The 15,367-nt window shown below is 29.5% G+C and overlaps 2 protein-coding genes across 3 annotated transcripts in view; both read left to right on the forward strand.

Annotated features, from left to right (window-relative positions):
• The window catches only part of LOC136988216 (solute carrier family 35 member C2-like), a 45,431-nt gene extending 40,626 nt beyond the window's left edge, over positions 1-4,805 (forward strand). For both annotated transcript variants that reach the window (XM_067286061.1, XM_067286062.1), the window contains one exon: positions 4,279-4,805. In XM_067286061.1, coding sequence (XP_067142162.1) covers positions 4,279-4,332 — 54 coding nt within the window. In that variant the 3' untranslated portion in view covers positions 4,333-4,805. The remainder of the gene's footprint in view (positions 1-4,278) is intronic.
• A 2,924-nt stretch (positions 4,806-7,729) lies between these two features.
• LOC136988166 (tubulin polymerization-promoting protein homolog) lies at positions 7,730-12,870 on the forward strand. Its single transcript, XM_067285995.1, has 4 exons — positions 7,730-7,961; positions 11,020-11,217; positions 11,308-11,440; positions 11,507-12,870. The coding sequence occupies exons 2-4, from the start codon at positions 11,033-11,035 to the stop codon at positions 11,687-11,689; spliced, it is 501 nt and encodes a 166-aa protein (XP_067142096.1). The 5' UTR covers positions 7,730-7,961; positions 11,020-11,032; the 3' UTR covers positions 11,690-12,870.
• The last annotated feature ends 2,497 nt before the right edge of the window (positions 12,871-15,367 follow it).

A 15,367-nucleotide genomic window follows, 5' to 3' on the forward strand; every position in this document is an offset into this window, starting at 1 on the left:
TTCTCTGGTTTATGCACCTTTGCAAATTCAAAAAGCCAAAAATGATGGAGTACATATGCAATGCACAACAGCCTCTCAGCACACACTAGACTGCCTGCAATTGAGGATTAAACATTTTATATTTCCAACTCTAGCTTGAAAGCTCTGTATGGATAATGCTATGATTCCATCACTATTCTACCCAGACTTTTTGGATTTAACTTTTGAACTTTAAAATTTCCAATGGTAACCTACAGTTTGAGCACATTGTTATAAAGGATTTTTAATGCTGAATCTAATGATGTAGTGAGATATGACATTGAATGAGTAATTATTTAATGTGACATTGTCTCAATGATATGCTGCAATTTTTCATTGCAATGCTCTTGATTTTAGTAGTGTCTTGCCTCTGTATATTATACTTTTCTTATTAATAATGGAGTTTTGCCAGTCATCTATCTAACTCTGTAGGAGAAAATTTTTGAATTGAAATAGTGTGACTTCCAGGCCAAACCAGAAGTATATGGTTAGTTAATTGGGCCTCCAGCCCCTATGCTTTTTATATCTTGTCTCTATATAAGCTTTTGTCTATTTAACTTCTTTCTTGAGATTAAGGAAGTACAGACAGACAGTGCCAGTGGGAATTTATAGGGCTACAATTTTTTTAAATTGCAGCCTAGTGAAGCTCTTTATAAGTTATACCTGGAAAATATTATCTACTACATTGTGTTGAAAATGCAAATAAAGAAAAAATGTTTTTACTGAAAATTTTATTTAAAATAATAAGATACTGCAGAAAAATATTACAAATTATGTTTACTGTGAGTTTTTCTAATTCAGTATGTTTAATACTTTGTATTCAAAATATCCAGGTACTGAATCAAAAATTCCTGAAACATTGTTTAGATTTAACCATATATAAAAAATGTTAATACAATATAATTTACTTATTTATTGATTTCTTTTTTCCTTAATTTTGTAGAAAGTGTCATATTATTTAATAAGTTATGAAATTAGAGAATGAGTGGATTTAGGGAATTAAATGAAATTAGAAAATTAAAAAAATGAATGATTTATTTTATTAAAGTTGTTTATGTAAGTTTAAATCTAAACAATGTTTCAGGGAATTTTTTAATTCAGTACCTGGACAGTTTTTAATATGAGCTGTTGGATACATTACCTGATAAAATGGCTTTAATATGTCTGTATAACCAGGCCAACGACAGTCCATTTTAAGTGAAACAGACTGTCATTGGCTTGCTTATATAGCTTTAATAAAGCCATATAATGAGTCTCATTAGAAAAACTTGTAGAAAACATGATTCCTAATGTTTTCTATTCAGTATCTTATTATATTAAAGGAAAAGAAAATTTTCAGTGAAGACATGTTTGTTATTTGCACTTTTAATAGAACTCAGTAAGTAAGATTTTTTAGATATAACTTCTGAATGCTTTGTTCAATTTCAAATCTGATTACACCATCAGATGCAGCATTAAAAGTTTGGTGAAACAGTGTGCTGCAAGTTGTGTGTTACCATTTGAAATTTTAAAATTACAGCTGTTTGACCTTTAAAATTCAAAAATCAATAAGCCAAACGGTTGCAATATTTTAATTAGACTACTTTGCCACTACTATTAATAATTAAATTCTGAGTAATATGGCACTAGAGATAGGCATCAGGTGCCATCTCTTATTAAATTTAATTATTAATAATAGCAGTAAAGTAGTTCAATTAAAATACTGCAATCATATGGCTTATTAGTAAGCATCAGACTTTGAGGTGTTTATATATGTATTCAAAAATTAAATTATTAAAGTAGCATGCATCTATGCATACTACTTTGCTAATTTAATATAATTTGATCTATTAATATACTCAGTTTTAAACTTCTATATTTGTTAGGACTAGAAATATAAAACTACAATGGCATTTCTGTAATTTGCTGTATAGCATGCAAATTCTGAATATGTAAATATCTTTTTATACACAGCTAAGATAATTTTTTTTTCAATGCAAATTTATTATTATTTTTGTTAGATGATTGCTAAATAACTGAATATTGAGAGTTTTTAATTAAAAAAATGTTTTGTGAGTTTTCTCTTAAAATTTTTGATTCATTATTTTAGAATATTTACATTGTCTATATTTGTGATATTTAATGTGAAGTATTTATTTTTAAGATAATTAATGCTCTAAAATATAAAATGAGTTTTAGATCCTTACAATAATTATTATTTGGAAATAAACATGAATTGTTTTATCAGCAAAAATTTTTACTTGAAATGTACAGGAAATAACTACATGGTAAAAAACTTAATTATTCAAAAAATATATAAGGAGAAATTACAATATAAATATTATTATTATAATATATATATATATATATATATATTATCAAAATTTAACACTATTTTTGTCTTTGATTCCATTGTATAAGATCCTGTTTGACTTTTGGAAGGTTTGCATACAAAATTGTTTCTAATATAAACTCCTCCATGAAATTCTAGCAAGGATATTCTATGTAACTGCATAACAAATGAGTTAGAGGACAAATAAAATGTTGTAAATACCATCTAACTTAGTTTATCCTCTGACATACTACATTCTTATATCTAAATTGCATTTCTATATACTTACCTTATTTTTATAATACTTTGTGTTTATTTATTTGTATCACTCATATAATATATTTGTATTTACATTTATGTAAGTTACTTGTGTTTTAATTTGCCACTATTATTTAACTTTAAATTATTCTTTACATATCATCAGATCAAGTTTCATCAATTGATTTTTGTAGGTTTCTTGCATTATCAGATTATTGCATGTTGTTGTTTTGGCATTAGTGTAATTTTACCAACGTATTATAAAGTTGATTGTGAAATTAACTGTACATATATAATAATTAGTCTGCATTAAAGTAAATAAAGAAAAAAGGAGGTTAATTGTTTTCAAAACTAAATGTGAAATGTATGTGAATATGTTTAGTGAGATGATTGTGATTGTGCAACCCTGTTTTTATTTAGTTGAATAATAAATATTCAGTCTTTCTATTTTGTATTATTATTGTGATCTATCTATTAAACACAAGTTAGAACTTTTGTAATGTTAATTAAACTTGCATACTGAGAAAAAAATTATAAATGGGAGACAATAAAGTTCTATTTGAAAACTGTGACATGGTTAAAAGTATTGTGCAAGAGTTCTATTACAAGATGGAGATAAATACATTTTGATAAATGATATGAAAATCAAAATGTAGAAACTGAAATATTTAAATAAAAACCTTTCAGTTTATATATATATATATATATATTTAATAATAATAAAACATCTCCACATATTACAAAACTGTTAAAAAATTTAAAAATTTCTTGTATAAATTACACTAGACACTTTGTAATCTGACCGTTTCTTGCACAGAGAGCTGCTCGATTACTGAGAGTGTATAGGCCTAAAGCTTCCTTAAAGGCATTGAAATGACATGACCTGTCCCCCTTTGATACTGATTCTTTTTGAAGGCAGGTAGAAAAAATATGACACATTGATAGGCAGTACTGTGCGCAGAAATAGAACCTGAGTAAACAGGAAATTAGGATGTGTGACATGACTAACACTTTCATGGAAACATAAGCATATAGACAATTACACTAGGGGTATGCCAGATAATTGAGAGGTATTATCAAGAGCCAGGTTATGAAGAGTGTGTTATACATGAATGGAATATTAAAAGGGGCTAATTCATATTTTATTCAGTATAAATAAACATTGAGTGTAATTTAAGAATCTGCTGACTCTTAATATAGTTTAAATATATTGCTATATAAACTACTCATAAGACCTTTTTAAACTGCAGTCGTTTTTATTACTATTCAAACATTTTCGGTCATCTTTAATGACCTTTTTCAAGAAAAAACTAAATCGAATACTGACAGATTTGTACTAATGATAAATTTGTTTTGGAACGCTTTTTAAAAGTTTTTCAGTGCGCATTCTAATATTGCTATATTTCAATTGATATCAATTTATTACTATAGCCAAGCATTTCGTGCCTGTTACGTTATCAGTAACATAGCTTTGATGCTATGATATTCATTAATTGTATTTGTGATATCATTTAGTTAATCTGTAATATTTCATTATTATTTTTTTGTTTAAACCAATTGTGGTTTAAAGAAAATCTAAACCTGTAAACATATATAGTAAGATCTTTACAAATTTTATGAAGAAAAAATTATTATAAATTTTAATTATAAAATAAATGTGATAAAAAATTGATATTAAATATTTTTAATAGATGAGGAGAAGAAGTTATCGTCTCAAGAGCCAGAAATTTGGCAGCAGTTGTTAGCAAAAGACGACGACGATGACGACGACGACGACATCGTCTTTGATTCCAAGCATCCGCATTAGAAAACCATTTTATTGTGATATATTAATATGTTGAATATAAGAACATACTCTTTGGCAATCAAGTTTTGTGCCAAAATAAGAATTTTTATATTTTAACTTTTATAAGTTGATAGATTATAGATTATAGGACGAAGTGTATAAAAATTTGTTTTGTACATCTGGTATATAAATGTTTTGTTAAAAAGTTATTTTTTTATTTTTAAAAATGAGAATTTTTTAATGAGTACATTTTGAAGTATAAATTACTATATTTAAAGTGAATAGAGAGAAATTATTTCTGTATTTAATACGTTTTAATATAAAACTTTAAATTTGTAGGAAAAAAGTTGTAAATATTTATTAAATTTTTATGTCAAATATAAATGAAATTTATTTAAAACTAATTGGAATAAATTAATAAGTCGAAGTCTACTGTCATACTCTATGAATTTTAATCAAATAAAAGAGGAATTCAGTAATTAGAATGGAAGTATTTTGTCCAGAAAAAAAATTTAGAAACACTTTTATCTTAAGTAATAATTGAAGTTTTGTAATATTTATTGCTTAGACGATAAAATATTTTGAAATATATCTTGAAATATGACTGTTCACTTTACTCCATCTAATGAATTTATTCTAATTGGAATGAAAATGGTACCAATTTTAAAAAATCTTTAATAAAAACTCATACTTGGTTTATCTGATTTTACAAGTCTTCAAAATTATAAGCTATTAATTAACAAATTGAATTTGCATTATATTTTTATGAATCTTTATTAGGAAACTTTGATTTGTGGAAAGACAGCTTACTACTTTCATATGGGAACACAATAGATGAATCTAGTTATTATTCAGGATATGTTTGCATTAGTTTATTCTGTTTTATTTTATAAAAAATGAAATATTTTTGAATATATTATTGTCAAAAATAGATTTCTGTAAAATTAAAAATGTTGATATTTTGATAAATTATAATACCACCACTCAAAACTGGGTATACTTGAATTAAAGACACTGATAAATTTATTTTAAATTATTTTTATGCTTTATATTTATAATTATGTTCTATGATTGATCATTTTAAATTTTATAAAAGCTAGAGTTTATGATACTTCCTTCATTATATATTTATATCATATTGATTTGAAGAACATAATACATTTAAAAATATTATACAATGGAAATATTGGTGAACAGTTTATCAATCTTAATCAAAATTTGTGCCAGACTTTCTAAGCAATATCCTTCTGAATTCAATGACTGTAATTTCGTTCAGATATAGTCAATGAAACATTAGAGATTCATTTTCTAAATCCTTCATACTTTAGTATAATAACTGATTAAATTACTAAGAATAAAACAAGTGATATATAAATCTTATAATATATTTTTTGTGAGTGTGGCCATTACAATATTGAATAGGGCGTTAACCGGATACTTATTTTTAGCATATATATATATATACACGCACATTTTTAACGAAAAATAAAAAAAGTGAGGTGTCTAGTATTAAGAAATTTGGCTTCGTATTGCATAATAGAATTTTGGTAAAGAAAGTGATCAAAGAGAAATCAATATATCAAGACATTTATTTATTCAAATGCTTTATCTAATCGGCGTTCATAATTTATAGAAAATGTTAATTACAGTGTACCTACATTATAATTTCGCGCGTACTCTTCCACTAAGCCAGAAATTTCCAGTGTGATACACTATGTATTATAGTTGTAGTAGTAATTTATAAATACAGTATAATCTTTCCCAAAGGAGCAAGTTTAATAAAATTAGAATTTATGGGTTTTCTGCAAGTGTAAATATATGCTGTTACAAATCCTACGTACCACATTTTAAAAAAGTATAGACCTAATTAATTAAGCTATTTTATCAGCTATTATGGGCCCGTTCAAGTATTGCATCAGCAAAAATTTGCCCTTTTTTTTGACTTCCTCAGTCGTCACCAGTCATCGGAAATCAAAGGACTTCCTTCCCTAATTATGCAATCAGGCCAGAAGTTAAAACCATTCACAAACACACAGGAATTATTTTCAGATAACTTTGTGATGACTGTAAAGAAACACGACGGTGCAATCTTACGTCCTTCAAACTTTCCCCATTGTCAGAGACAAACGAAACTTCTTTCCCCATAAACTACTGACATAGCCTAATACTTGAATGGTCCCTGTAGTGAATTAAAGTACTGTACTAGATAAATTAGTGATATATATATATATATACAGTATATAAGATAATTCAGTAAAGATTTATTTCAGTTTTCCTATTTTCAGTTTAATACGTAGGATAGATCCCATACATAAGACCAGGCACATAAATGTCCATTAGATAAAGGCAGTATATTGGCCAATGAAGATTTGAAAAATACGATCCTCGTAAAGCTGTGTTTACAATATTTTAAATATTTTACGATGGAAAAAATATATAAATTGCTAATAAATATTTTGAAACAGTAATCTCGACATGTATAGAATTTGTAATAACAAGATATAACTATGCAAAAGAGCTATTGCGTCTTTATTTTCTTTACGAAATTTATTTACGTGACTGTTTTTAAGAATTTGATAGGCCAGAATTAATTGAAACGTATGATGGAAAGATACTAACTCGACCAATATTACGCTCGGACAATTCCAATTCTATTCACTATGAAGGATCGATTGGTGGATAAACAGAATGGGAAACAAGAGTCATCATGGACTGTCGGGAAAAATTAAATAAAAAAAAAATTAGTTTGTCCATCAAACCGTGATAATTGATCGAATACAAAATTCTATCATTTATCTTAAGCTTCTTCCAATTTAAAGGAAAAACCGATTGCTTTTGGTGAAGAAAATTGCACGTACGGAAGAGCCGCCGCGGAGTTAATCGATTTTTCGTGTGACCCGAAAATGCTATAATTCGCGCTAATGGTGTGACTTAAACGTTAGTTCATTGCTCTTGAGAATATTTTGGAATAAGCCGAAGTTTTGTCAAATTTATATAAATACATGGGGAAACTTTGCTACTAGTTAAGATACCACAAATTGTGAAGTCCCAGTATATTGCAACCAGCAATCCATTTACAATGCTAAATATATAACGCTACCGTTAAAGAATGGATAATTAGATTCCTCGAGTAATTTGAATAATTATAAAATGGACGTTAAAATTTTTGTAACTTAATAAACACAATAACTTATTAGAGAAATTTCAATTTAAAATTTAATGAAATATTTCTCTATTAAAATTTTTAATGACGTTAGCGTGAGAGTTGCTCTATTAATTTCGCTGACGTATTTCAGATGCTTTATATGTATTTAGCCCACTATTAATTAACCGGTTTTAAAACTCTTGAATCATCTCTTTAAAGAAATTGCGTGGAGAAGAAGAGAATTTCAGCAAAGTCACGATTTATTTTCTTTTCTACATTCCGTTATCGGTATGTCGAGTGGGCGGGGAGAATTCGATTAGAGCACCATCTATCGTACGTCTTCGAAACGACGGTCCGTACTACATCCCGTTCGTCAGCCACTTCAAAAAAACGACTATCTGCAAATATAAGGAATAGGACAGAAGATTCGTAGATCCTAAATAGTAAGTATGTCTTTATTTAGTTAAAAGCGCTACGAGCACTTTCCTTTTCTTTTTTTTTTTTTATTGTCGAAGAGGAGAGGGATGATCGATTGATTCCCGATGCGGCGGTGACAGGACCACTCCCCTTCGTTGCGATGTACACAAACATTCTTCCTGTTGTCTAGTTGATATTTTTTGCCTTCCGTTTTAATGTAAAAAAAATGAAGATTTTCTAAAATTTTAAGCTGTATAAGGTCTATAATATCGACGCATTTAGCATATAACGGAATTCCGGTTTGGCAATAAACGGAAAAGGTTTTATTTAGCTCAGTTTCTGTCATAAACATGTACTGTACGCAGAAAAATGCCGTCTTCTTCTGTGTATATGCTTCGTTATATTAGCATATCATCGCGTGAGTCAATTTCATAATCGTGATTTCGTTTTCTTCTAGAAAATGAGCTTATATCTTAGAAAAATAGAATAAATTTTATATTTAAAAATGCCCTGACATTTATAGATAGTAAAGGACAGTTTTCAATTTATTGCTGGTTTTTTTTCTGAATAAAATTGATCCGTTATATAGGCCTATCACCGACTATTTCGGTATACACAAAAGATGAATAGAAACTGTTTGATGTATCAAAGGTCCTGTAAAAAGACACTTTTGTGTCTTTTAAGTTCCATTTTCGTGTGTATTTTAAAGTGAAAACAGCCCATTTTTATTACAATTCTGGTATCCATCTTGTGTCGCTATAAAAGAAGCAGTTTCTGGAGATTGTAAAATATATCGGGTTGCTTCTGGAGACAAGATTACTCTTTCGCTACATTTGAAAAGCTTTAGCTATCCGGCAATAAATATTGTCATACCAAACCTTAGGGACATTTAAAATGTGCAGGCTACGGGGAGTTTTCGGGTGACGTATGAAGCAACGGTTCTACTTTGGACGATCATGTGACCGACTGATATCACAGTTATATATAACTGACATATCCAGGCGATTTCCTTGTAGCAGCGATGCGATACTTGCCTGCACTACGCTGTTAGATGACGTGTGACAAACAACGTCACATGTCGATAAGGATCCCCTCTGTGCCACCTAAAATTGCCGCGATTCTACAGCTCCTTATGCTCCTTGGAGATTTTTAACGCCGAACATATTATTATTATTTTTTTTAAACATTCGGAATTTGATTATATCCGAGATTTTTATCTCAAGCTGTTTGCTATGATAACTTTTAATAAAAATAACTGCGTTTGATATCGATTTTTCCGGGTTGTTCGTAAAGGTTAAAGTTTACAGCTTAACTATCCATTTTACTAACATCACGTCGAATTCTTTGATCAAAAAAACTGCATTACTATATTTATAAGGTAGCCTTAGGCAAGAGACTCGATGCTTTTACTTCAAAATTTTAAATTATTGGAAGATTCTAATGCTTTTAAAAATATTGTCGGCTAGATATCAGTCTGAATTCATCTTTTTTTAAATTTATTCGACTTTTTTCTGTCAGAATATTTTAAATTTATTTAAAATATTCAGCCTTTTTTAGGAAATAAGGTTATCTTACTCTGACCTCAATTTCCAGTAATTTTAAATTTATTATCTTTAAATAAAATTTTAGTCGAGTACATAATATTTAAATGTCCGCATAAAATATTTTTCTCTGCTTTATCAAAGAGAATAATTCAAAGATGGTAAAGATATGAAAAAGATGTAAAAAAAATTTTACTAAATTTAATCATTCAGATGGCGCCACGGAAACGTCGCATTTCTAACTCGGGATTTTCCGTCCCGTTCGCTTAATTAAAAATTTTAATAAAGAAACAAATTTAATTTCATAAGAAAGGTTGTTTTTTTTTAATTTTTACAAAGTAAAAAAATAAAACAATCCGAGTTCTAATTAAACTTGCCGCTTCGAGTTATGTCAGCGAAAATACTATTAAAAAATAGGCAGATAATTTCATTATACAACATATTTATGAAAAGTGGTCGGTTATTTAAATTTTTAAATTTTAACAATTAAAATGTAAGTAAAATTTAAAATTATAAAATAATAGAAAAAAGTATGTTTATTAATCACGATGCTGGAAAGTGGCGAAGACGAAAGCGAGAAGGTTATAGCTTTTGTTCGATTGGGTCAAAGGTCATCCGAATGGCGAATGGGTTGGGTTATCTAATTATCTCAGATAACAAATAGCTCATAATTAGCTATTGTGTAGCGGAGAGGAGAGCATTTAACTGAAATTTGCTCTATTCACAACACTTTGCTGATTAGCGGGATATTTAACTGCCTATCTGCACGTACAGCTTATGTTTCTATAATTAAGTGCTATTATGCTTCCATATTACCCTAACCTATTTCCCGAATCGGAATGCGGAAATACGGAATCCCGCTGTTCGCCACTGGAATATATTCCTATTGTTACTGCGGTGCAAACGTTTATTGGAGGAGATGGATAACTCGGCTTTATCCGACGTTTCCCATCCCTCTCTATATAAATGTTTGCTCTCCAAAATGTTTTTTTTTTTTTTTCCTTTCTTTCCCAACGTAACTTGATCAATTGTAGCTTCTACATAAGCCGATGTGCTATTATTCTTCGACATTAAAAATTGCTAAATATTTTTAACGGGATATATCCAGTGCAGAATTGCCCACTGGACACACCAGACACATAAGTTCAGGCTCCGAAATTGGAAAAAGCAAGAAATTTTAACTATTTGAAATTGTATATCATAATTTTATAAATAATCCTATAGTTACAATTAGACTTTATTAATTTATGATGTAAAATTGTAGAGGTGCTATGTGGAAGAGAACGGGTCATTTTCCCCCACCGGATCGGGTCTTCTGACCCCACCACCGCGTGAGGACCCAGGTGCAATTTTAAGCAATAATTATAATGGTGCCAGTATATTCGTTTGCCCCTTTTGGAAAGTTGCAGCCTGAGTGATCCCCAAATCCGCCTAGGATCCCGAAAGGTCTTGATCCACCGCTGGATATATCTTATAAATGTTAAACATTATAACTTTAATATAGAAAACTAAAAAATGACAGATGTTCTTTACTTATTTTAAGAATTGGTTTGAAAATGGCAAGCGAAGATGTTAATTTCGAAGAGCAGTTTCGGAATTTTGCCAAATTCGGTGATGCAAAAAGTACCGGCGAGACAATAACTCTGAGTAACAGCGACAAATGGTTCAAACAATCGAAAGTTATCGACGGCAAAACTATCACCACTACAGACACCGGAATTTACTTCAAGCAGATTTCCAAGTGAGTCGATTCTATGAATCTAAAAGAATTTGTTAATTCTCCCTATTTTTATCTGTAAATCTATTTAACTGGCGTGATTTATTACCGAAGGGCGAAGAAGGCTTTGAATCTGAACGAATATAACCAATTTCTGGAGACGGTGGCTAAAAATAAAAAATTGTCTTTGGACGAGATGAAAGAAAAATTGACCAGCTGCGGCCTTCCCGGAACCAGTAGGACCACGGTAAGTTTAGGGTAGATGTATATATTCCCGGCTTGTAGATACTGATGAGAATCATTAAATATTCAGACTTCGGCCAGAGGGGGTGCAGTGGGAAGACTGACCGACCATACAAAATTCACGGGAACTCACAAACAAAGATTTGACGAAACTGGTCGAGGAAAGGGACGCGAAGGAAGAGAAGAAGTTCAAAGCGATTCAGGATACGTTCATGGATACGCTGCCGAAGGATCTTACGATAAGACACACTAATACAATTTGCCTTAATGAATTTCATTGAGCCGCTGTGATTTTTTCCGAACAATCCGAATAGGCCTACAGCTTTAATCTGTTTACCTATCGCATTGCATTCTTGTAATCCAAACAAATACCGATATAGTATTTACCAAGACAGACACCTCTTATAGCTAAACAGAGGGTGGGAAATTAACTTAAATTAAATTAAATTTGCTATATAATTTTTCAGAAAAATTTACAAAAGCACAAAGTTTATGCCTATTTATTCGGACCAATATTTGCTAGATATATTATAATACAAAGTTTGAAATATTTTCTCCAAGAGCTTTCATGTGAAAGAGCCTATCAAACAATGAATCGATAACGGTGATAACAATTCGATATCTTAAAATAAACTGTCAATATTTAAGATTATGTGTAGACAGATAACTATACGACTTATGCAAAAATAGTAGGCACGCTAGAAATTATTTATGTATAATATACAGTATATGATCTATATATATATACACAGTATATGTATATATAGTAATAATAATGTTATAAAAATATAAAATCAAATAATAGATGTATTACTATTGTATACACATAATGTGTTACTGGATACATGGAATGTGGTCTGTATTTGCAGTGTTTGAATTATATCACTGCCATTATTATATAGGCCCTATCTCTATAATTTCGAATTTTCTTATTCGTATATAAATTAATTATTTACTAATTTAATCGGGTAAAGATTGTGTTTAGCTTCACTATTATTTAGCTATTACAATATTAACAATTGGGATCGGCACTAACAGAAAACGTTAAGAAGAAAAAGATGTTAAATCTGTGTTTGTTATATGAAAATTTTATGTCATGTTGATTGTAAATAACGTTAACTGTTCCAAGAAATTTTATCTTTATTTGACTTGTGATTCTATTTTTAAACATATTTGTTATCCGGATAATTGAAGTTAATTATCTCTTTTGTTCAGAGTCCAGTTTTTATTGTTTATTTTTTTTTACCCTTAATTTTTGGATGAAAGACGATCGTATTTTTAGAAACAAAACTGTTTTTTTTTCCTGTAAAATAACAAAATATGTTATTATTATTATTCGAAAAACTAGTTTAATTTCGAATATCGAGTTTTATATTCTGTGTATCTTATAATATACGAATTTGGTTTGAGAAAAATAAAATAAAAATCTCAATATTTTGATAAAGTAATTTACTTTATCGTAAAGAAAAAAAGACTATAGTTGTATATGTTGCATCTTTAGTATTGTCATTCCGAAATTTAAATGCAAATTGCAAAGCGGTTTTTTTGCATTTTTAGATAAATTTGTTGAATTTCCCATTCAAAAATATCTCGTTTTTTTATTTATTTATTTACTTTTTTTTATATATCAAGCCTCGGATTTCTACTTTTACAGGACAAATCGATTGCAAAGAAGATAAGACTGCGCTAACCTCTTTATCTCGAAAATCTCACTCAAAATTTCGCAAATTAGTTTGTTTCCAAAAGCCATTAGCGAAAATTGAAAACGGAAAAAAAAGAATTTTAAAAAAATATAAAGAAAATTTTTATATAAATAAATTTATTATAATATCCCGCTCGGAACGTTTACAGTGTTATAGGAAAAAATCTATAATTCATTAGTATATGTACAGACCGGTTAATAACGCGCACATATATTAGGAACTCCTTTGTATTGGGCGGAGTCATTTCTTAGCAGAAATTGTGCTTTCCTCCACCTCCTCCTCTGGGAATATCGAAGACCGCCACTTGAGTAAAAACTACACCGAATATGTACGCTCCGAATAACAACATTGTACAGGATAAAGTCATCAAACATTTCCTTCTCCATCCCCGCAGCTGCTGATTATGCTTCAAAATCACTTGCAACAAGCAAATGCCTAGGAAAAAAAATTACTGTAATTAATTTGATACTTTCCATATAAATGATGTACTTAAATAAATAGCCTACTCTAGCAACCTTTATAAAAATAGATTTAATCATAATTTTTCTTAGGTAAAGCTAAATATATTAACTTTACATTTGTGCACACAGCAGCGGATCCGATATTTTCCGCATTTCCGATTCGGGAAATAGATAGTAGGTAATTATGAAGCGATAATACATAATTTATAGAAACATAAAGCTGTTACGTGCAGAGAGGCAGGTAATAACTTATGCTACTCCTTCTTACTCAGGAACTCATTAAATAAATGACGGATGGTGTATAGCTTTTATTATGTATCTTTATATTTCTGAAATTTTAATCTATGCTTCTGTCATCTCTCGATGTTACATTAATGTATTATATTTAGCTAGCGATATTTCAATCTTATTCAGATGTATATTATTGACAATCACTCTCGACAACAATTTCGCAGCTGGTATTCTGAGTTTACGACATATATAATCTCATCCTCAATACTGTATACTCCAGCAAATCCCACTTCTAGACGACTTTCGTCTCGTCCTTTTCTGTTCATCACGACCGGGCCTTTGGTCCGTAAGCACTTGCCAATAAGGCAAAAGAAATAAAACTATGCTTATTTATGTGCTAAATGTTGAAAAAACTGGATTTTTGCCTATCTATATATCCATGCTATAACACTTCGTGATAAAAGATGTTCACACTCTTATTAATTTCACTTCTTTTTAACACGATCTGTATAATCAATTTTCAAAATGTAAGTGAAATACGAGAGTTAAGCCCACATAATTAAACCTATGAATTGTTTCATATAATGATATATTAGGTCGACTTTGCCTCACTTTTATCATTCAAATCGATAAGAGTAGAATCTGTCACTCGCTGACTGACACAACTCCGACACTCAAGGCGAAGTAATTCTTATATCTATGAACTTTCAGAGGTGAGAATATGATGTGTCCATCTATAATTATCGATGTAAAAGAGAAATGATGAGAGAAAAAGCAAAACGCTTAACATAGTTTCTCACCTGCCCTATCTGAAATATCTAAAATTATCTCTTCTATTATTCTTAACTCCATAACTCTATGTTAGACCTTCAGATAATATTTCCTTACTAAACCTGAGGATATGTGGTGACTCTCGCGGAATAATATCCTACGTGGTATAGTTCTAGCAATAATATATCTGTGCGATCGTTTCCGTTTGGCGCCATCTTGATGATTAAAATTTTAGGTAAAATTTTTTTTACATCTTTTCATATTCTTTTCTTTTTGAATTTATTCTTGAGTAAAGTCTGTAGGAAAAATATATGCGACATATATAGGTTGATGTGCTCTTCGCACAAGCATTAATTGAATGTATGAAGACGGAAAGACTCATTATTATATTTTAATCAATCCTATACTTTGGCCTCATAGAATTCCGTGAGTAAATGGGATCATTATCGCCTTGTTTATTCACGTATAGAATAAGAAGATCGGAGAATGTTGAAAAATTAAAGAATTTTTTCCATCTTTTAATTTATTAACGTTTGTAACAATATATATACTTAATTCAATATTAAAATACTCCTTCTTCTCTCTCATCATCAATATAATTTCTTAAAAGTCAAACATCTACCAAGTAATCTTTTACATGAACAGAAAGATGCAGAGGCGTAGATAAAATCTAGAGTGGTGCACAAAATTCTCTTAAAGCTCATATATTATTGCGTTATTCAATTTTTTCTATTCTATTCTGTTATATCATTTATCACAAAGTAA

This window comes from Centruroides vittatus, unplaced genomic scaffold (assembly GCF_030686945.1).
Source record: "Centruroides vittatus isolate TY-2023 unplaced genomic scaffold, ASM3068694v2 scaffold_324, whole genome shotgun sequence".
Lineage (NCBI taxonomy): Eukaryota > Metazoa > Arthropoda > Arachnida > Scorpiones > Buthidae > Centruroides > Centruroides vittatus.